We start from the raw sequence: 22,199 nt of genomic DNA, 5'->3' as shown, positions 1-22,199 counted from the left end.
CTTTTTTACGCACGCACAAATCTTTTTTTACACACACAAATCCTGATTTACAAGTACAAAACTGATTTGGGGCGATCGTGGCTCAAGAGTTGGGAGTTCGTCTTGTAATCGGAAGGTTGCCGGTTCGAGCCCTGGCTTGGACAGTCTCGGTCGTTGTGTCCTTGGGCAAGACACTTCACCCGTTGCCTACTGGTGGTGGTCAGAGGGCCCGGTGGCGCCAGTGTCCGGCAGCCTCGCCTCTGTCAGTGCGCCCCAGGGTGGCTGTGGCTACAATGTAGCTTGCCATCACCAGTGTGTGAATGTGTGTGTGAATGGGTGGATGACTGGATATGTAAAGCGCTTTGGGGTCCTTAGGGACTAGTAAGGCGCTATATAAATACAGGCCATTTACCATTTACCATTTACAAGTACAAAATATTTATGACCACATTTTGAGCCCATAGGTCTCCAACCTTTTTGCGCCACGGACCAGTTTATGCCCGACACTATTGTCATGGACCGGCCTTAAAGGTGTCGCGGATAAATACAACAGAATAAAACTAAAGAAAAAAAAAATTTATTCATAACACACATGAAAAGACCCAGGAAAACAGAGTAAACGATAAAAACGATAACAAAATAACGCTGAAAACCGATAAAAACCCTGAAAACTATACATTTCACACCTGAGCCTCAACTCTCGCGGACCGGTACCGGTCCGAGGCCCGGGAGTTGGAGACCACTGATTAAGAGGACCCGAGGGAAGCTCGGAAAGCTAAGCAGAAGTTATTTGGAGAGGAGAGTGACTGCCGCTGGTTGAAAAGAGAGGTATAAAAACTTCAGTGGTGTGGAAACATTATGGGTTCGCGGAGTCAGACGTGGATCAAGTAGACATAGTGTGTAAACTTTGCTACAATGTTGTAGCGGCACCACAAAGCAACACTGCAAAGTTCACTAAACATAGATGTTTACATTTTTCATTTATTTTTTATATTGCAAACATTTGCACTGTTATCAGTATTTGCACACTATTTTATTATTTTTTGACAATCTTTAAAGTCATTATTCAATACATTGTTGTTGTTAAATAAATATCGTCAAATAATCGAGATCTCAATTTCAGTGAAAATAATCGTGATTATCATTTTTGCCATAATCGAGCAGACCTACTGGACAGTTTTGGAAAGTGTGAAGGAAGGCATAAATCTTGGACTTTTAACTTTATTTTCATACGTTTCACAGCTTTAATAACAAAAAACCTCCCCTATGGGCCATGCTACACCAAAGGAATTAGGTAACAGATAGAAAATTAAATTAAACAACAGGAAGTTCCTTTTTGTTCAATAGAAATGTCTGGGTATTTTTTACAGTGGGTACACAAAAAAGGACATTTTCCATAAAAAAACAAAACAAAACAAAAATCTTTGTGTTTTATACTTTTTCAGTAATTTTACACATTTATTTCTTACAATTTCTTTAAATCACTACAGAAAAGGTTATTTACCATGTAGAAAAACGGTGATTTCCTTTGCCAGGAGAATAACCTCCTCCTAAACGTCAGCAAGACTAAGGAGCTGATCGTGGACTTCACTACAAAGCAGGCGAGGAATTACAAACCCCTCATCATCAGTGGCACGCCAGTAGAGAGAGTAGACAGTTTCCGATACCTGGGTGTCCACATCACTCAGGACCTGTCATGGTCCTGTCACATCAACACCCTGGTTAAGAAAGCCCGTCAGCGTCTCTTCTTCCTCAGAAGACTTAGAGACTTCCATCTGCCACTGAAGGTGCTCAAGAACTTCTACTCCTGCACCATCGAGAGCATCCTGACGGGAAACATCTGCACCTGGTTTGGGAACAGCACCAAGCAGGACAGACGAGATCTGCAAAGAGTGGTGCGCTCAGCCGAACGCATCATTCAACCAGAGCTCCCTGACCTGCTGTCCATCTACACCAAGCGGTGCAAGACCAAAGCTAGGAAGATTATGATGGACCTCTCCTATCCCAACAATGGACTCTTCTCACTGTTGAGGTCTGGGAAGCGCTTCCGCTCCCTTAAGGCCAAAACAGAGAGAATGAAGAGGAGCTTCTTCCCCCAGGCTATTCGGGCCCTGAACCAGGTGTAGGACTGGACTCTCCCACACACATCACATCACTATAAGACTGGACTCTCACACACATCACATCACCACACGCACTCTGGTTTTTCTTCATGCACACTTCCTATAATTTATAATCTCTTTCTGCTACTTGCACATTTTTTTACTGTAAATTTCTAAGTTAAATCTGTAAATTTTGTAATAACCTGTAAATTGTAAATACTGTAAAACCACTGTCATTTAATGGTCGGGCATTGCATTGCACAGCTACAAGCATTTCACCTCATGTCATACTGTGTATGGTTGTGTGTGTGACAAATAAAATTTGAATTTGAAACTGCACTTTTTTCTTATATTAAAATATCTCAAGGTTTAATTTGTGTATCAAACTTTTTTACAGTGACAGATCAAAGTTGGGTGCATCTCACCCACGATGTACAATGCGTTTGACATTCCCGATTTAAACATTTACTATTACTTATAAGAAACACCTCAAAAAGCATTCAGGAGCAGGTTTTTGTAGCTACAACATGAACTACAGGAACTACAGTCACAAGACAGCTGGCAGAGTCAGCATGTCTGTCAGGCCGACAGGGGAAAAAGTGCAGGGTACAACATAACTAAAGACTTTGTGTAAACTCCTATAACCTACCAGTGAATTCGAGTAGTGAACAAGCCCCGAAGCATGACTGAATGCATTTTAGCTTTAACTGTTTCCAGTGCAGTACCTTTTTGGTAAACAATAATGAAGAACTCGGGAAATTATAGAAGTCATTTTGACGCTTAAACATTAAGGCAAACTGACTAATTTAAGAAGTCCTACTCATTATCCAGTGTCTGTCATTGGATATAGTGAGTGATTGAAATTAGCTTTTTAACGTTTGTAAATTCACAAAAAAATGCGTACCTTTTGGGTCAAAACTGACGTCTTGCTTCCCGCTCATGTCGGTAACTCACTGTTTCACAGCTGTCTCCTCCCCGGTGTTCTTTTTTTGAACCATGAGCTTTCTCTGGACTTTAGCGTATGACGCTAAATCAACACTGTCCACAACAAACCTTGGCCTACTTCCTGTTTTGTTGACAAGCGAAAGGTTGCTACTGTGCACAAGCCGGTATGCAATGGCACACTTCTAAAAATCTAAACAAATAAGTAAGTAAATAAGACTGAAAACGTCAAACTAAGGATAATTGGTCATTAGACTGTTACCACCCAATACAGCAGCCTGAAATGTTTAGCTTTGGTCAACTGTTTTTTTTTTTTAATATGATATTTTAATGTCTTTAGAAAAAGACGGTTTTGCATTGTGCTGGCAACCCTGGAGTCGCGCGCTGCCTACGCTACTGACTCGGCCCATGATTGGCTAAGCGTAAAGTTCCCTCCCTCACCTGACCAGGAAGAGGCTGTGAGCGGAGCACCACGCCAGTCCGCCTCCCTATATGCATGTAGCCAAACCTGTCTGTGTGTGTCTGTGCGTTTTGTTCAGCCATGTCCCTGCTCAAAATCATTTTAAGACTTCTGGTGTTCGCCGGAGTCACCGTCCTGACCGTGCTGTTGTTGCGGTATTGGTTGGCCAGCAAGCAGTATGTGTTCAACAAAGAAGACGTCGCCAAATTGGCCAAACAGTATGCAGGTGAGTTTGGGTTTGCATGTGAAAAAAGTTGCCACTTCATTTCGTTTATATTTAAAGCGAAGCTAATTTTGGTTGCCTGAACTGCCATATCTGCATGTCCTGTGCATTTTAAATGTGTCTGTTCTCAGGACAGGACCATGAGCAAGCTTTCTCCAAAGTGGTGGTGGAGCTGAGAAAAAGGTAACGATACCGTTACACGCAGGCTTGCATGTATCAAGCAGCTTGTGGTTGCTTCTGTACAATTTCCATCACTATTAGGTTGTTTAAGCTACTTATTAGCTGCAACATGATGCATCTTATCTCTTCAGCATGTGCTCATTTCACTTCATTCTTTCTTGGTATAGTATGGATGTCTTATTCACTTTCATTTTTTAATACTGTATGAAAAATTGGTGGTCTAAAATAAAGCCAAAGTGAAAGTTGTCCATAATGATTTCTTTGACCTTGAGGTACTTTCCTCCGATTTTCCTACTAAAACTCAAAACTGGTAAATTTGCACAGAAAACTCTCACTTGGTATTCAGATTATTAATCAGTTTTTTAACGTTAAATAAATGGCTAACAAAGTATATTTGAACTAGGTATCCTGGACACATCCTCCCTGATGAGGACTTGCAGTGGGTGTTTGTGAATGCTGGAGGCTGGATGGGCTCCATGTGTGTCCTCCATGCCTCTCTCACAGAGTACTTGATACTGTTTGGCACTGCGGTGGACACTGGAGGACACTCAGGTGAGGAAGGAGAGCAGTTAAAGAGAGATACCGTATTTCCCGGACTACAAAGCGCACCTAAATATTAGCCGCACAAGCTAAAATCAGGGGAAAATCCTGTTTTGTACATACATTAGCCGCACCTGACCAAAAGCCGCAGGTGTTTCAATGTTGACTTATCATATGTAAGAGAATATGCACAAAGGGAATTGTCAGGAAAGAGATGGCTGTTTGGAGACATCACTTTTATTAATATTTTGAAAAACAAGTTATGGGTACATATTTGCACATGTAGTACATAACAGTAGCCTACAGCACACCAGAAAAATAGATTCGGACTACCTTTTAGGCTGAGGTGCAGTGACACAGCTTTAACAAGAAGAAAAGTCAGTCATTCACCACCATCTTTCTCTTCTTCCTGCGCACTAAAACCACCAAAGTCCTCTTCTCCAGTGTCGGATACAAACAGGCTCAGGATGGCTTCGTCATCCACTCTTCTTCTCTCCTTCGTTGTCACTTTCAAAACCAAAGAAATCCTCATTGTCAGTTTCAGAGTCGAACACCCTCAGAAGGGCCGTGGCGGTGTCCTCCTCTCCATCATGCAGCAGTCCAGCCCTTCAAAATCCGTTGGTGATCGTGGATGTTTTTACACTTTTCCACGCTGTCAGAATCCACCGGTGGAGTTGGGCATAACTTGCTTTTTGGGCATAACTTGCAAGTTTATCGCCGCTCATCATCCACGACTCCCGCTGAACGCGTAGCGCTACTTTGAAGTTTGTTTTTCGCGCTACTTCGTACGGCACTACGTTGCCTGGCGGACGGACATGTGACTAACATACCACTCTTGAACCCCGATCCTTCCGCCAGGCAACGTAGTGCCGTACAACAGCGGAACACACAAAACAAATCGTCTTACGATATGACAAAAATCACGGACAATCCATAGAAAAGCCGCACCTGACTAAAAGCCGCAGGGTTCAAAGCTGGTGCAAAAAGTAGCGGCTTATAGCCCGACATTTACGGTACATAGATGGATCAGCTCCAAAAAAAGTTTTTTTTGTGTAAGTTGACGTAAACATCTGCAGACATAATGGTTTTGGGGAACAAGTTACTCTAGAGCAGGATACTCTGATCTCAAAGTTGAAATCTGCTGGAGTTATTTACAGTATGGTGTCAGATATGAAGGGATGAATTGCCCTTCTTATGCTCTAAAGTGAAGTCAGTCTGAAGCACCCCCATTCCAGTCCAAGTCCTTACAATGTTGCACAGTGGGCTACAACTTGATCCTTGCAATCTAGGAGATGCTGATATATAGTCCCATTCTTAGTCCCAACAATAATATTTGATTTGTGACATGATTTACAGAAGACTATTGGAATTGTATGTTTAGAAAACTATAAATACTCTGAATTGTATCATTTTGACTCTTTGCATCTTGCTGTTTCTCTCAGGTCGTTATTGGGCTGAGATTTCTGATACCATCATTTCTGGAACCTTCAGACAGTGGAAAGAGGGGACAACCAAGAGTGAAATATACTATCCTGGTAATGCATTAACTCATTACAATATTCAATTTTGCATTTATACACAATGGAAACTTTAATGTATCTCAATAACTATAATATTTTTTTTCGTTTGTTTGTTTTTTGTTTTGTTTTTGCACAAATTGGCTGGACATTTTCTTTCAAGATTTTTTGATAGAGAGCAGGAATGATGATTTTAAATATGGCAAGTTGTTCAGTTCCTAAAGCAGCCCCAGACCATCACAGTACCACCACCATGTTTGACTGTTAGGATGATGTTCTTTTTATGAAATAGTATGTTATTTTATTTTTTTAAACAGATGTAATGGGACGTAAACCCTCCAAAATGTTAAACTTCTTCAATACTTCACTAAAATATTTTCCCAAAAGGCTTGAGGATCAAGATGTTTTTGCCAAATGTTGTTCTGGGTTCTTTTGTGACCTCCGGGAATAGTCATTGAGGCACGAGTCATCTTGCAGTAATTTTGGTAACCTGCCTACTCTTGGAAAATTCCGATTTCAAGTTTTCTCCATTCATGGATAATGGCTCGTTCTTTGGAGTTCCAAAGTCTTAAAAACAGCTTTGTACCCTTTCCACACTAATAGATGTCAATGACTTTGTTTCTCATCTGTTCTTGAATTTCTTTAGATTGTGGCATGATATGTTGCTTTTTGAGATCTTTTAGAGGACTTCACTTTGTGAAACAGATTCTGTTTAAGTGATTTCTTGATTCATCAGGTCTGGCAGAAATCAGGCCTGCGTGTGACTACTGAAATTAAACTGGTTAATTACCCTCTTATGATTTAACAAGAGGGGTAGGGCTGCATGATTTTGCATAAAATGAGAATCACGATTTTTTTTTATTTTTTTTTTTGGCTTAGAATTGAGATTACGATTCTCTCACGATTTTCTTTTCCAGTATAAATATTTATTGCACTTATTAACTGCACTTCATAACAGTTGAGACTGAACATAAAAACAATAAATAAACATAAAAACAACAAATGTCTCACGTTTTGTTGTTGCCGCAAAATGTTGTACTGCTTGAAATTCCGTCTCCACCGTTGCTCGATGCTGCGTGTATAGAGCAGGTAGTGCAACAATAGAAAAATAGTTGCGGGACGGCACTGTGTAGCGTTTCAGAATCAGAAAGGGTTTTATTGCCAAATGTTGAGCAGGTTTACAACATTAGGAAATTGCTGCGGTGCTTCAGTGCAAACATACTGTCATAAATTGCGCTTAAATAGACATGAAAAAATAAAAGTAAGAATTAAAAGTGCTACGTAGAAAGATATATACATGAGTGCAGGTGGTGATCAGTGCCAAAACATGGAATGATGCAGTGAACACAGCGTAGGGTCATGTGTTAGTGGTGGGAACAGTCGTACGTTTATTGTTCATGTGTCCAACAGCGGAGGGGAAGAAACTGTTCTTATGGCGAGAGGTTCTCGCCATAAGAGAGGTTTGTCTAGGGTGTTGATCATTTTCCTAAATCCCTCGTTTTGCACAGTGTTGATGGGAGCCATATCTTTGGTCAGGTGATAAGTGATAGCCTCCGTAATTTCTTTGTGCCTGCGAGAGTTCGACGGGTATAGGGAAGCGCTGTATAAGGTTCTCGTTATAGATGTTTGGGTGGTTGACCGGGACGGATTTTCTCCTGTCACTTTCTCGTCATCCCTGACGTGCTCTCCGTTGTTTTTCCCTGCTAATTTTAGCATCACACGGCGCAGCTTCTGTATCACGTGGTATAAGGCTCCGCCCTTGTCATTTGTTGAGCACGAAGAGTGAGCGCTTGTTTTCATGCAGAGTACGTCCCGGATCAAAATGCGGCACAATCGGCGTCGTCCTTTTTTTTTTTTTTTTTTTTTTTTTTTTTTAAATCGTTGTCATTTGGAAATGAGATCGCACGTAAGTATGAATCGAGATCGCGATTTTCTAACGATTAATCGTGCAGCCCTAAAGAGGGGGTATTTATTTTTGTCACATCGGGCCAGGTAGCTCTGGATAGCTTCCCATTTTAAATAAAATAATTTAAACCACATTTTAATTTACTTTAATTATCTTTGTCTAATGTTAAAATTTGATTACCTGAAACATGTAGGTGTAACAATATGCAAAAGAGAAAAAAATCAGGCTGTTGGTAAATAAGTTTTCACAGCACAGTATGTTATTAGCTAAACTCCTGTAGTATTATTGGGTAGTAGTAATTTTTTTTTTCCTGTTCTTTCATATTCTTTACCCACAGGTGACACTATTGTGCATGCTGTAGGAGAGGCTACGTCAGTCCAGTGGAGTGCCGGGACTTGGATGGTGGAGTATGGCAGAGGATTCATCCCTTCCACGCTGGGCTTTGCTTTAGCAGACACCTTTTTCAGCACCCAGGACTTCCTCACAATGTACTACACTTTTAATGCCTACATGAAGGGTTTGCTACTTGAGGCTGGTACACTACTTACAGAAGCTGGAGTTTTCTAAGGCAAAATAGAGTCCTAGATGATTGCACATGGACATTACCATCAAATCTTGTGCTGTGACATTTTCTTCCCAACCACTAAAATCTGGTAGAGGAGAGACTTGCTGATAATTCAGAGTGCTGACATTTAATATTTTTATATGAAATTGTAGACAATCCAAATTTACATTGGTACAGTTGATCATCTTCATTGACTCTCTTGACCCTCATAAAGGCTATGCAAAAGAAAATGTCTTACTCCATTTCACCGTAACATTTGGCATGAGATTTCAAACTGAGCCAAATCACCCAAACAAACATTGCATTCTGAATGGCAGCCTTCCTTACTTTACCTCGATTTTAACAGTGAAACTAAGCATCAGGTCATTAAACATTCCACTGAGAGCTCAGACTGCCTCCAGAGTCAGAATGACTAATAAAAGGAAAGAAAATCCATATTATTAGGATCCAATTTAAAGATGAAAGCCTTAAAGCTTATTTTGCCAAATTTATCATTCTTTTGATAAAAATAAGGCAATATATGCAACCAGGTTTGGTTGTGTTTACTTCTTCATAACCAATGATTTTTACAAATAAATACTGATATTCAAAGTGGTTTTTTTGCAGGCCAATCTTTCAAAATAAATATGCAATGTTTAATCTGGATTGTAAAACCTACAGTAATGTATATAATGCACAGCTAAAGTCACTATTTTCTTATTAGATGCCAATTTCCACTTTGTGCAGATTCTCTGCGGATGAGGTCTATTGTAAATGTAGCTGCATTAGGATTCGGGCTCTCTAAGCTACTCTCGGTGAGAAGATGCAAAAAAGAGAAATTCTGTTCTTTGCTTTTAAAGCTTCTCTTGGCATTGGCCACCATTTACCAATTCAAAGCTCACCTTTTGTGTACCGTGTGTCTTTTGAAGGTGTTAAAAACCTGGGAGGATACGCTAATGAAAGCTCTCGTCTTGTCAGCTGTGCGAACCTTGGTGGTTTTATTTTTATTTTAACCTGTCTCTGCTCGAGCTCCTCTTCAGAGCTACATCATTGTGGCAACCACCAAATTTTCTGACTAGATGTGTGTGGTTATGACATTTTTTTTTTTTTTTTTTTTTTTTTTATCTCAGAACTGTGGAGGTTAAGGTGGAAAACTGAAATCCTTTCAAACAATAAAGCAAAACATTTACATCACATACTGTACATACTGTGGTAGGACACCAATGATGTTATTTGGAGAAACTCTTTAAAATGTTTGTGCAAGTCATTTAAGGTAAGAAAATGGGAAAACACGGTTGTATCATACTACAGACTTCTGCTAGGTTTACCTGTAATTCTGTCATTTTCTAATTTTACAGAATGGTTTAATTATGTAAACTTGATTACTTTTTTTTTTTGTCAAAAATGTTCTGAGCTCAAATAGCCTATAAATTAACTTGAATAATACTGGACTCTGACCAAGCTACTTGGCTTCAGTATCTGCAACTTCCGTTCCTGGTCTTGAATTTTGCACTGGCCCACTGGGAGGGCTAAATATCTACATCCTATTGTAGCACTGTGGATAAATGTAATTGTGGTGTTTTACACTGCTGCTGATTGTGTTCTCAGTTTGTATCTTTTCATGTAAAACAGCCTTATTTTCAGGCTAATGGCTGAACTTACTAAGAGCTATGTAGGGTTTGTAGTCTAGTGAAAATGTGCTGTTACTACTCTAACTGATGTTAATTAGAAGCAGCATCAGTAGCAGTGCATTCTCAGATGAATTGTAATACTGTACCAGATGTGCAATTTACTCGGGGTTAAGAATGAAACTGACGGTGCCAAAAGAAATAAATGTCTTTGAACTTAATAGAAGTGTGTTTTGCTTATTTCTCTCTATACTGTGTATTTAATCAAGGCAATGAGAGGACGACTGGCATATAAACAGTAGCTGTCAATATTTGATCTTGGCTGCCTTATTCATAATAGAATTGTGAAATGACATTTAATATTTCATTGCAATGGTATTGAATCCATAAAAAGTGCCTTTGCCATGATGCTCCAATGCTAAACACAAGATGAGTGAAATCTCAAGCTTGACACTCCAAATCCTTGATTGTAAATACTCAATGGTCAGATGGTATTTAATAAATCTGGTCATCAGATGAGAAGACAAATATATCAGTCCTCATCTCTGTCTGTAAATGTCTCAGGCAACCTGGTTGTGTTTCATATACACAGAGGTGTGTGGTAGATTTTTGTGTGATATGTATAACTAGGTAACTATATACACTATATATCTATGTGCACTGAACATAGATATTTTAACTTTCATGTAGAGTCTTAAGCACAAGACATTTTGCTTCACCGAGGTTTATTAAGGTTTTACAGTAACAGGGCAGTTAATACTGTTGAGAGTTCGCCTAAATAACTCACTCTCCAGCTCCGGTAACTAACCTTCCCTAATACACACTCAATGTCTTTCATGAAGTACAACCAAAAGAATAAGTAAAAGTAAGTAAGTAAAACTTTATTTATATAGCACCTTTCAAGATAAAAATCACAAAGTCCTTCACAGAAGCTAAAACCTAAAAATATTGTAACAGAGATCCTGAACACATCACAACTAAAATATCATACGATATAATCACACACACACACACACACACACACACACTATGAACCTACACTGAAGTGTTTTTTCCAAGATTTAATAATTAGGATTAATGTGTGATGTTTGACCGTGTCATGACCTATTGTGATAAGCCAAAGCCAAAGGGTAGCTGGAGTCCTGACTGGCCTCTGGCCAAGACCTTGGCCGCTACCTGAACCCTGCAGCTGTGTTTGGACGGGTGGGAAAGTTACCCAGCAGCAGGGGGCGGGGATACTGGTCCCTATATATCAGGGGACCAGAGGACACCCCAGCACTTTTTCCCCTCTGCTGTTTCTCTCTGTCTGCCTCTGTGTTGCTCTGCTGTCTGTGCTTAAGGCTGTACACCCTGGGGTTTTGCTTTGCTTGTTTTCTGCTTTGTAATTCTCTTGCTAAATGTCTGTATGTATTTTTCCTGCTGTTCATATGATTCAGTGTATTAAACTCTGTTACAAGAATTCTACTCTTTTCCAGAGCATCTTTTTGAGTGTCTTGATTTTAATTGGATCTAAAAGAGGTTGGATCTCCACATCATTGGTGGGAGAAGGTTATCAGGTTGGCTTCAAAATTTGCGACCACATGTGATAGGCATTTGTGCTGTACATTTGCTTAAAGCTGTAGAATATCCTTGCTGTTGCTTGTTCACCTATTTATATATACTGTATATATTATACACTCATTAGACAATTAGGTACTTCTTGCTAGTACTGTGTTGAACTCCCATTTGCCTTCTGAAGTATTCCTCAGTGATTTTGGTCAATATTGGCATTAGAGCATCACACAGTTGCTTCAAATGTATTACGTGCACATCTGTGACACAAACCTCCCATCACAGCATATCCCAAAAGGTGCTCTACTGGATTGAGACCTGTGACTGTAGAGTCCATTTTAGTAAAGTGAACTGATTGTTATGTTCAAGAATTTTTTTTATCTGAGCTGCTTTGTGACATGGTGTGCTATCCTGTTGGAAGCAGCCATTAGAAGATGGGTACACTGTACTCACAAAGGCATGGGCATCAGCAACGCTCAGTTGGTACTAAAGTGTCCAAATTGTGCCAAGAAAATATCCCACACACACTCAAAAAAATGAAATTGGGTGGTTGTTACATGCATAAGATCCAAACTTGTAATTTGAACTAAATAATTCCATGTTTTTAAGGTGAACGTAATTAAATCATGTAGCATCTGCATGAAATTCAGCAACTTAATTTGTTCTTGTTGAGATGACATCATACAATCTAGTAAGAGTGGCTGGATCCAGGCAACTAACCGCTCTTACTAGATTGTATGATGTCATCTCAACAAGAACAAATTAAGTTGCTGAATGATTTAATTACGTTCACCATAAAAACATGGAATTATTTAGTTCAAATTACAAGTTTGGATCTTATGCATGTAACAACCACCCAATTTGATTTTGGGGGTCGACTCACGAAATTCACAAGATCACATTAGATGTCAAACCACAGGAAAATCAGTGGGGTTACAAGAGGAAGACAACCACACCACGTGTATGCTGTTACTATTTCTTGTGGTTTAACTTGTCAAGAACAACAACATAAAGCATCATCAAGCATAGCTTTCCTACTTTTGTTAAGTCTGTATTGACAGATTAATGCCATGGTGGTTCGTGCTGTTGCCTCAGAGGAAGAAGATCCTGTGTTCAAATCCACAATGTGGCGAAGTTTGCAGTGGGTTCTCTCTGTGTACTGTGGTTTCCTCCACAGTTAAAAGTCATGCAGTTGTAAGGGTAACTGGTTATTCTAAATTGCCCAAAGGTGTTAAAGTGCAAATGATTGTTTGTCTCTGTATGATTGACTGGCGACCTGTCCAGGATGTACCCTGTCCCTCTTGCCCTATCACTTCCGCAGCCCAGATAAAGCTAAGAAGATGGGTGGATTGGAAGTTGCTGTAAATCCATTGATTTCTTTTTTTGGTTGAACATTACTTAATATGAATACATGTACTACAGACATAAGTTACATTTCATTCATTCAACAAGATTATCATTGGTGTAACAAACAAATATTTTACTAGTTCATGTAACAAGACTGATTTTTGATGTGCCAAAGTGTTTAAACAATATAAGATGGATTTAAATAGATTTAATTAGACTAACGTGGTGCAAACATGTTGATTGAACAAAAGTCAAATTAATTGAATGTTAATGTTAATATTATGTTAAACCTACACACATATATCGTGTTGAGACAACACAATCAAGATGGATTAATATAACATGATTTGTTTAGATGGAATATAAGTGGCAAGATAAAATTACGTTCATCCAATGAATTATTTTTTTGAGTGCAACTTTATACCACCGGCACCCTTTCATGTTGTTTATTGCAAATTCTGGCTACCATCTGCTCGTGACCTTGACATGTCATCTTGATGGCATCTACATGCCTAGATGCCATGAGCTGCTGACATGTCATTGTCTGATTAGATAATTGCACTACCAATCACTGAACAGGTGTACCTATTAAAGTTTTCAACAAATGCATATACTTTAATATTCCCTTATTCCTGCTAGTCTATTGTGTGTGTGTGTTACCATGTTATCTTAAATATAGGTTTAATGTCAGCCTAACAGACTGGCTTGACCTCATTACCGTTTTGCTCTTTAAGCTCTTTGGGGGAGATTTATTCAGAATCGAAGCTGGACAACCAGTGTTGAAATACCAGCGTGATTGAGCAGGAGCTGCACCTAATGGGATAGACAACACTCTCTTTAACTAATTGTTTGGCTTATTCCAGGGTGTTTATGTCCTCCCACTGGTTGCTGGAGTTGTGCAAATAGATGTCTCTGTGTGTATGTCTGCCCCTGGAGACACACATGCACACAAAGAGTTAGAGCACAATAGTTACTAAGGATGGACACAAGCATGCCCTCAAAAACCAGACAGCCAAAACGGATCTATTCATCACCCATATTCACATTTACAAAACACTCACACACATTCTGATAAATTAAAGTAGCTTAAAATGGTGTCCTTTGATAGTACCGCTGTGACTTGCATGTTATATAGATCTCTTCTGCTCTCTAGTGGAGATAATCAGGATGACATACATCAACTGATCAGTTTCAACCTGAAAAGAAATCAAATGTGAGCTCTACAGGAGGCTTTCAAAAGATAATAACATCAGAGTAAAAGGTAGTAGGCTACATGTCAAACTTGGAAAACATTTGTGATTGAGTACAAAAGTGCAATATAGGCAGTTAAGATATTGCGGTTTAATGAAACCTAACAATAAAAAAAACCCAAAACTTTAGCATTCTAGCTTTTAAAGAGCTTTTAACATCTCATTTTTGCAAAACTTTAAGTCAATGAAACATTTTGTCATTGAGATTTTTCTAAATTCTCAAAGTAAGCATAGGTGATGCTTTTCTTTACCACCGTTGCTGCTTCACAAAAGAGGCATACTCTTAAGTACGGTAGCCCCGAGGGGAACGTAAGACCCGACAGAACTACGCGGTGGACCAACTTCACCATCACCTAACGAATAATACCGACCTTACGAAATTTTTACAGCAGTAATGGAGCTCAATTATCAGTCAATGAAAGTCGCCCACCAGGCCCGAGAGGCGGTGAGTGAACACGGGCTTTTGTTTCTTGTTGTTTTACGCAAATTTGACGCACAACTGTTTTCAGATATCAGCTTGTGACTAACTAGCAGTGGCAGTGAACAGATGGGCACTGAACTGTCTGGTACTGTAAGCAGTGTTAAGCTAAAGGCATATGTATCCAGGTGTTGGTCGATTTGTTTTACACATGTGATGGGATTTCTATATTGTCGCTTTCACGAGCGTGGTAGTTAGCCGTCGAGCTAATCGTTAAGTTCTGCATGCACTCACTGGTTGCCTAGAGACAGCGTCAACTGGTTGTTGTTTGTGGTTGGCTGGCCCCCTCTGCTGGCAACTGTGTTTTCCCTGTATTTCCAGCCCAATATAAAATATTCCTCCTCCACATGTTTGAACCAGGGAAGAGAAGAGAACTGAAGCATTAACGAGCACAGGCTAACTCGTTAGTTGATAATTAGTGGCTACTTTTAGTTAGACCACAGACATAAATAAATACTTTAGGGAGTGTCATTTCCATCTTTATTGTCTGTGCAGGTTCTTAGTCGTCCAGGTCATGGCAGTCTTTAAGAACTTGTAAAAAAAAAAAAAAAAAGCAGTTGGACTTCTTTAAGTTTGATGATGTTTTTCATCTTTCACCCGAGAGGTTTCTTAAGTTCTAAAAACAGCAGGTGGAAGGTGCGAGGTATTTAACCAATAGTGGGAATTTTCACAAGCTTAAAGAAGTACAGTTCTTGAGACTTCCATCTTTACTGAAATTAGGCATAAAGTTAAAGCCCGTGGGTAGCACAGTGGTAAAGAGTTTTGCCTCCCAAAGAGGTCTATCCACAGGCCAGCTGGCATGTCTCTGTGTGGAGTTTGGATGTTCTCCTCGTGTCTGTGTGGGTTCTCTTCAGCTACTCTGGCTTCCTCCCACAATTCAAACACATGGACATTAGTTTAATCAATGACTCTTAACTTGATCATAAGATAGGAATGTGTTAGCCCTGCGTTAGGTTGGCAGCATGTCCACGGTGTACCATGCCTCTCGCTATATGACAGCTGGTACAGACTCCAGCCTAATGGTGACCCTGATTGGATAAGGCGAAGTAAAAGGATGAATGAATGGAGTTCCAACCAGTATTTGTTGAGTGCTGTGGCTCACTTGTGTAATGCTTTTGCTATTATGCATAGCATCATGGCCTAAAATAATACTGTTAAATGTTATATCTTGCTATAACCTGTATATGGAGTGGCTAATTTCTTTGCATTTCAGTGATTCACTTTAAAGTTTTGTTTATCCATAAGTTGTGACACTTCATATCCTTCTGTTAAAAAAATCCTAATATTCTTCTAAAATATTTTGCTTTTGGGGGGACTGTATTGGTCTTTATTAGACCATATCTGTTCTTCATGACACCTGTGACAAATTGAACAATATTATTTGGTAGTTCTTTCTCATATAACAGCTCCATTTGAATTCCCCTTTTGTCCTCTTGTTGTTGCTGTTCTTGTTGCTGTCCAACAGGATGAGCAGAGGACTGAGATGAGGAAGAAAAGTCTCCTCATCCTCATCTATCACCACCTGCTGGGGCAAGGGTCAGTATAAAATTGTGTGTGTGTGGATGCATCAAGTGGTGATCAAAAAGATGAACTTTTCTTTTAAGTACATTTTTAGCATCAGGTTTAGATACGGACTTTTAAAACAGGTGGCTGAGTTTCTTTGATCAGAGCAAGTAGAATACATAAATTCACTCTTTGTTACTTCAAAACAGAATGGCATTATGCAAAATGGCATTGCTGGTTTATTATTGAATAAGTGGTAACAAACCAACCAAAAGGTCATATTTGTATGTCTGTATAGAAAAAGTGAAGTGCAATTCATCAAGACAAGCACATCAAAAATCTGTTCCTTGCAATGTGTCTGTCCACCAGCTATGTAGCTGCAGCAGTGGCCTTGGATCAAGAGACAAATGGAGGTGTGAGGAGGTTCGAGGTTAGCGATAACATTGATCTGGAGATGGTGTTGATGGAGTATGAGAGCTACCACTACGTCAAATTCCAGAAGTATCCCAAACTTATCAGAAGAATAGCAGAAGCAGGTGCAAGAACTCTGCTGAAACACTGAGAAGCAATGAAAATTATATCTCATGCTCTGTAAAATTATTAAAAACTAACTTATAGTCTTAGCATGTTTTTTTCTGATATTTTTTTCTGTCCAGGTGAAAGAAAATATCCAACACGTAGTGCAACTAAGAGGTGAGTCAGTCACGGGCCAAGTATGCTGTGCATACATGCTCACAGTAGAGGTGGGGAAAAATCGATACAACATCGAATCTCAGTATTTTCGGTGGCAATATTGTATCGATAAAGCAACAAAGACACTGTCTTATGGCGACATTTAGGGCAGAAAAAACAAAAACTTATTGCATAAAACAGATATTGACAAGTTGAACTTTGAGGAGATAATTTGTAGTTGAAATGGGTGATAAATTGCAAATATGTTATTGCAAAACTCAGCATGTCACAAAATATTAAAAATCACAATAATAATTATGAGTGAAGTATTGTGATAATATTGTATCATGGGTGTGTCTGGTGATTCCCACCTGAATATATAACAATAAGTGAGTCTGCCATGCTGCTAGTCCATGCATGACAGTTAAAAAAATACATGTGTTTTGTTTTTTATTTGTCCCCAGGAGTCCCCGTTCAGCTGTGAAACCCCTCCCAGAAATCAACCCTTCCCGGAACACAAACACAGGAACTGGAGCAAAGAAGCCAGCCACTAGTGTACGGGCAAATGTGGAAAAATGAAGTCAAATCAAAACAACTCTGTACTCTAGCTAGCAATTATTCTGACATTTATGTTAATTTCCTAGGAGAATGGCACCTATCTTGCTCCACAGTCATCGGACTTTGGTCTCAGCGTATCCTCCATCAAAAATGCACCAGCTGGAGAGTGTGCCACAAACAGGAAGGTACTGGAGAAGTGAATACTCTGAGAACAGAAGCAAACCTCATCGTCCCAATTGAAGTTAATCACATTTTTTTCTTGTATGACATTTATGAGACGGTTTTCATTTTACGATGATGCTGCAGCAGGATGCTAACAAAATTGTTTATGTTTAATTCATTACAACATAAACCAGCACCTTTATGATCTGGGGTTGATTTGGCCGTGCCAAATGCAAAAACATAAAATAGAAGTCCTCACCCTTTTTAAAACAAAATTACCGCTGTCACTTTTGTTCCTATTATGTTCTCTTATGTATCTTGGGGGCAGATGACTGATGCCAAAGGTGCAATCCAGGATGCTGTCAGAGGAGCTGGGATTGATTCAGACCATATGGTAATTATGCTGGAGCCTTTGAACTAAACTGACTTATAAAAAAGGTCATAATATTCAGACAAGCTTCAAACAACTGTGAAATGTGTAAAAATATATTTTGGTAACAGTCTGAATTGTCCAAAATAAAAACTATTTGAAGGCAACAAAAAGTACAAAATGTCTACTGATAATAATAAAAAGTCTATGTTGCAGGAACGCCTACTGAAGCCACTGAGTGGCTTTTCTGGAATGAGTGGTGAGATGAGGGCACTAGCTACGATCGTCAGCAGGGTACACACACACACACACACACACACACACACACACACACACACACACACACACACACACACACACACACCTTAATAAGCCTGAGGAGAAGCTGATTTTATCTTAATTTGTTCCTTGGAATATGATGTAAAAATATGAAAATCCTCCATATGACTACAGAGCAGCAGAGGGCTTTGTTTTGAATGAATTGATCTTTTGTATTAATGAAGGCCCAGGCTCTATCCACTTCCCTTACCTGATGTTTCATTCTAAAAGACACCTATTTACGCAACCAGGATGTGTGTGGGGGCCAATTTCTGGCTTATGTCTTCCACATGCATCACTCACTCTCTGTTGTGTGTGTGTGTGTGTGTATGCTTTTCCAAAGGACATCTATTTGCACAGCCCCAATGTGCGATGGGAGGACATCATCGGTCTGGAGGATGCCAAGCGATTAGTCAAAGAGGCCGTCGTTTATCCCATTAAGGTGTGGCCGCTACCCGAGCATGCTGGTATTTCAGCTCCGGTCGCCCATCTTCGATTCTGAATACATCTCTTTTAACGGGCTTAAAGAGAAGGAGGGCAGTGGGGTCAGGCCAGTCTATTAGACTAATATTAAATCTTTACCTGGGATATTATGGTAACACAGATACAGAAATGGATAGAAAGACACATGTGGCATGCCATGTAGAATTTATTGTACTGCTACAGTCACACAAGTTGTGCTTCTGCAAATAGATAAAAACTGCATCATCAGACTTATCAGGTTTCTTTGCACAGAGCTCAGTTTGCTATTGGTGTGCTGAAAATGGAAATACAATGTGTTCTCATACTGAGCTAGGATGTGATTTACTCAAGTTGTGTATCTATACTGTTTTGTTCATGTTTCCCCCTCATTCTTTGACTCAGTCTCTCCTCCTCAGTATCCCCAACTCTTTACAGGCATCCTGTCTCCATGGAAGGGTTTACTGCTCTATGGTCCCCCAGGTAAGGACTCAAGTGCAGGATATTAAAAAATGTCAGGGTCTCACTATGAAAACTTCACATTCCCTTACCCACGCAGGTACAGGTAAGACGTTGCTGGCCAAGGCCGTAGCTACAGAGTGTAAGACAACCTTCTTCAACATCTCAGCTTCCAGCATTGTCAGCAAGTGGAGGGGAGACTCTGAGAAACTGGTCAGGGTAGGCTGTCAGCTATAGGAAGAATTTTACAAAAACATGTTTGAATACTATTCTCTGGGGGGGGGATGTCTAATTAGTGTAAATGATTTAATACATGTGTCTGCAGGTTCTATTTGAGCTGGCCAGGTACCACGCTCCATCCACCATCTTCCTGGATGAGCTTGAGTCAGTGATGGGCCAGAGAGGAAGCAGCATGGGGTGAGCTCAACCACGAAGTGCAGTAAAATGTAGCTGTGCCACTGCTGCTGTCCACAAAACCTCTGTTTACTGCTTTCAGGGGCGAGCACGAGGGGAGTCGCAGGATGAAGACTGAGTTACTGGTTCAGATGGATGGACTAGCCAGATCAGATGACCTGGTTTTTGTACTTGCTGCCTCCAACCTACCTTGGTAGATTAATCACATGCACATTTGGACTTATTGGCCTTCTGTTGCATATACAAATAAATAGGAAGACAGAAAAATGCAACTCACTATTTTTGCTGTTTCAACCCTCCTCGTAAATTTATTGCCAGCATCATCTCAGCCTGATTTTAACATTCATTCATTTTTCTTGCATTGAATGCATTTGAAAAAAGACCCTTCATTTTCTTGACAAACACAAGATTATGATGTTATGATTTCAAAGTCACAGCTGTATAAATACAAAAAGATGACTACTAATACAGCTATAAAATTATGACAGTTAAATCTGCCTTTGTTTGTTTCTAATAAATCTTCTCTCAGGGAACTGGACCACGCAATGCTGAGGAGGTTAGAGAAGCGGATTCTAGTGAGTCTTCCCTCTTCACCAGCTCGCCAAGCCATGATTTCTCATTGGCTGCCTCCTCTCAGCTGCACAGGAGGGGTGGAGCTACGCACTGTGCTAGACTACGAAGCACTGGCAAAAGTGCGTATGGAGTTTGTCAAGTGTTTAATCGTTATGCTTAACAATTTTTCTGTAATTAATATTTCATAAATCATATATGTTATCTGGAAGGAAATGTGTTCACTCATGTACATCTGTACATTTGTGTGTTTTATTTCCAGGAGATGGAGGGCTACTCTGGCTCAGATATAAGATTGGCATGTAAGGAAGCTGCCATGAGACCAGTTCGAAAGATCTTTGATGCTCTGGAGTCACATCAGGATGGTAGGACAACACACACACACAATGTCAAGATTGACCCCTACAACAGCCATCTTCTCTGTCTTACTGTGATTCTCTTTTACAGATGACACAGACATGCCCGCCATCCAACTGGAAACTGTAACAACAGCTGATTTCCTGAATGTGATTGAACACACCAAACCCTCAGCACGAAACCTGATGGACAGATACACAGCCTGGGAGAGAGAGTACCAATCTGTCTGACACTAGTACACATAACATGAATGTAAAGACTTTCATACTAACGCCACTAAAAGTGATGATAACTCGTTTTTACTGTTACAAATTTATATCCTGCACTATACTAAAAATTTACACTAATGACTATATATTAGCGTAAAATGTTTCCTATACTTTGGATATTTGTGACAAGCTACTGCAGGTTGGAACGGTGTACATTTTAATAACTGTGGAGCTTTGAAAAACTCTTTTTGACAAGGAGAAAATATTTGTTCAGTGATCATTTGTTTTCTTTTTTATTATTTGAAAACAAAAAGTATACAACCTAATACAAATACGCGAAGCCATACCAAATGACTATTAGAGCTGGCCTACTGGTATTATACAGCTAATATATATATTGTTTAGTATTAAACTTTGCTTGTTCCATATTCAGTTTTTCAGCAAAACGTGTTTGAGTCCATAAGAAAAGATTCATTCTCATATCTGGAGGAAGATTTTTTTTTTCAATAAATATTAATGTTAGCCCGCGACTTTGTTCCAGATTTGAATTTTGGCCCACTGTGTATTTGAGTTTGACACCCCTGCTCTAAACCAAGGCACAATGTACATTCCAAATTCCTTTAATTTTAAATATGTTTATATTGTCTATTCTGTAAAATAGTCAGATGTCTATTCACCTGCTTGCTGCTACTACTGCACATTCACCCAATGTATATACTATATATATATATATATATATATATATAATGTTCTTCCTCTACCCCCCCCCCCCCCCCCCCCCCCCCCCCATTTTTTGCACATGTCGAGGAGCGTGTCAGGCTACATTTCACTGTGTGTTATACTTGTATAACTATGCATGTGAGAAATAAAGAACCTTGAACCTTGAATTGTCTCTCTATTATGTTTTAACTGCATCTTCCTTTGTTTGAACCTGTTCTCCCAAAAAACTGCATTAGCAGTGTGTATGCAATGAAATTAAATGCTTATTGCAGTGTAGGAGGCTCTCATTGTTCCTTCGGGTAACTCTGTGTCATTTATTCTATTCTCTCCTCCTTTTGTTTTCATTCTCTCACCTTATTTTCATTGGCATGCATGTCTTTCGACTCTTTTCTCACCTTCTTTTTTCCTTCTATGCAGCGTTTTTGTCTTTGTGCACATTGCCTTTCCTCTAAACTTTACTTTGAGACTGAGGAAGCAGAGTACTCGGAAATGTACTATTTTGTGTACTAAGTAGAGTTGGATGTCTCGAGACCGGTCTCGAGACCACTTTTACGTGGTCTTGGTCTCGACGTACTTTTGTCTCGGTCTTGCTGTCTGAGGTCAACATAGTGGTCGGGAGATTTGGAGTCAACAGTATCCATGACACACAGCGTAACGTTCGATAATGTATCATGCGCAAAAGCTTTATCTCTGAGAGCCGTGCTTAGAGAGTGCTTTGTAGTGAATCAGAATAGTCGACTCCCATTGAGCGAGAGCCGGCTCCTCAATTAATTTCCTTTCG

At 39.7% G+C, this 22,199-nt stretch overlaps 3 protein-coding genes across 4 annotated transcripts in view; 2 read left to right on the top strand and 1 right to left on the bottom strand.

The window, feature by feature from the left end:
* galt (galactose-1-phosphate uridylyltransferase) overlaps nt 1–3,370 on the bottom strand; it is a 38,508-nt gene extending 35,138 nt beyond the window's left edge. The window contains exon 1 of one of the 2 annotated variants that reach the window (XM_026174224.1): nt 2,986–3,370. In XM_026174224.1, the coding sequence (XP_026030009.1) occupies nt 2,986–3,022 (37 nt within the window). In that variant the 5' untranslated portion in view covers nt 3,023–3,370. Of the gene's footprint in view, nt 1–1,483; nt 1,542–2,985 lie in introns of those variants that run through there. The other variant, XM_026174225.1, reaches the window with a different exon arrangement.
* Nucleotides 3,371–3,489: 119 nt separating this feature from the next.
* On the top strand, nt 3,490–10,242 carry sigmar1 (sigma non-opioid intracellular receptor 1). Its single transcript, XM_026174226.1, has 5 exons — nt 3,490–3,709; nt 3,838–3,889; nt 4,290–4,438; nt 5,869–5,961; nt 8,187–10,242. Exons 1-5 carry the CDS (start codon nt 3,565–3,567, stop codon nt 8,414–8,416), a joined length of 669 nt encoding a protein of 222 aa, XP_026030011.1. The 5' UTR covers nt 3,490–3,564; the 3' UTR covers nt 8,417–10,242.
* Nucleotides 10,243–14,432: 4,190 nt separating this feature from the next.
* Nucleotides 14,433–21,082, top strand: katnal2 (katanin p60 subunit A-like 2). The gene is made up of 16 exons (XM_026174223.1): nt 14,433–14,614; nt 16,113–16,183; nt 16,520–16,686; nt 16,807–16,843; nt 17,287–17,377; nt 17,467–17,565; nt 17,871–17,936; nt 18,129–18,206; nt 18,574–18,672; nt 19,109–19,172; nt 19,249–19,367; nt 19,474–19,565; nt 19,645–19,755; nt 20,092–20,254; nt 20,395–20,497; nt 20,580–21,082. The coding sequence occupies exons 1-16, from the start codon at nt 14,564–14,566 to the stop codon at nt 20,717–20,719; spliced, it is 1,551 nt and encodes a 516-aa protein (XP_026030008.1). The 5' UTR covers nt 14,433–14,563; the 3' UTR covers nt 20,720–21,082.
* The last annotated feature ends 1,117 nt before the right edge of the window (nt 21,083–22,199 follow it).

This window comes from Astatotilapia calliptera, chromosome 7, assembly GCF_900246225.1.
Source record: "Astatotilapia calliptera chromosome 7, fAstCal1.2, whole genome shotgun sequence".
NCBI classification, from domain to species: Eukaryota; Metazoa; Chordata; class Actinopteri; order Cichliformes; family Cichlidae; genus Astatotilapia; species Astatotilapia calliptera.
The sequence above is the reverse complement of the archived record's forward strand: the minus strand, read 5'-3'. Positions and strand labels throughout refer to the sequence as shown.

Coding starts and splice junctions, on each gene's coding strand:
- sigmar1 (XM_026174226.1), top strand. CDS start 3,565: ATGTCCCTGCTCAAAATCATTTTAAGACTTCTGGTGTTCGCCGGAGTC. Junction 3,710..3,837: donor ATTGGCCAAACAGTATGCAG/GTGAGTTTGGGT, acceptor GTCTGTTCTCAG/GACAGGACCATGAGCAAGCT. Junction 5,962..8,186: donor GAGTGAAATATACTATCCTG/GTAATGCATTAA, acceptor CTTTACCCACAG/GTGACACTATTGTGCATGCT.
- katnal2 (XM_026174223.1), top strand. CDS start 14,564: ATGGAGCTCAATTATCAGTCAATGAAAGTCGCCCACCAGGCCCGAGAG. Junction 17,937..18,128: donor GGATTGATTCAGACCATATG/GTAATTATGCTG, acceptor TCTATGTTGCAG/GAACGCCTACTGAAGCCACT. Junction 18,207..18,573: donor TAGCTACGATCGTCAGCAGG/GTACACACACAC, acceptor GCTTTTCCAAAG/GACATCTATTTGCACAGCCC.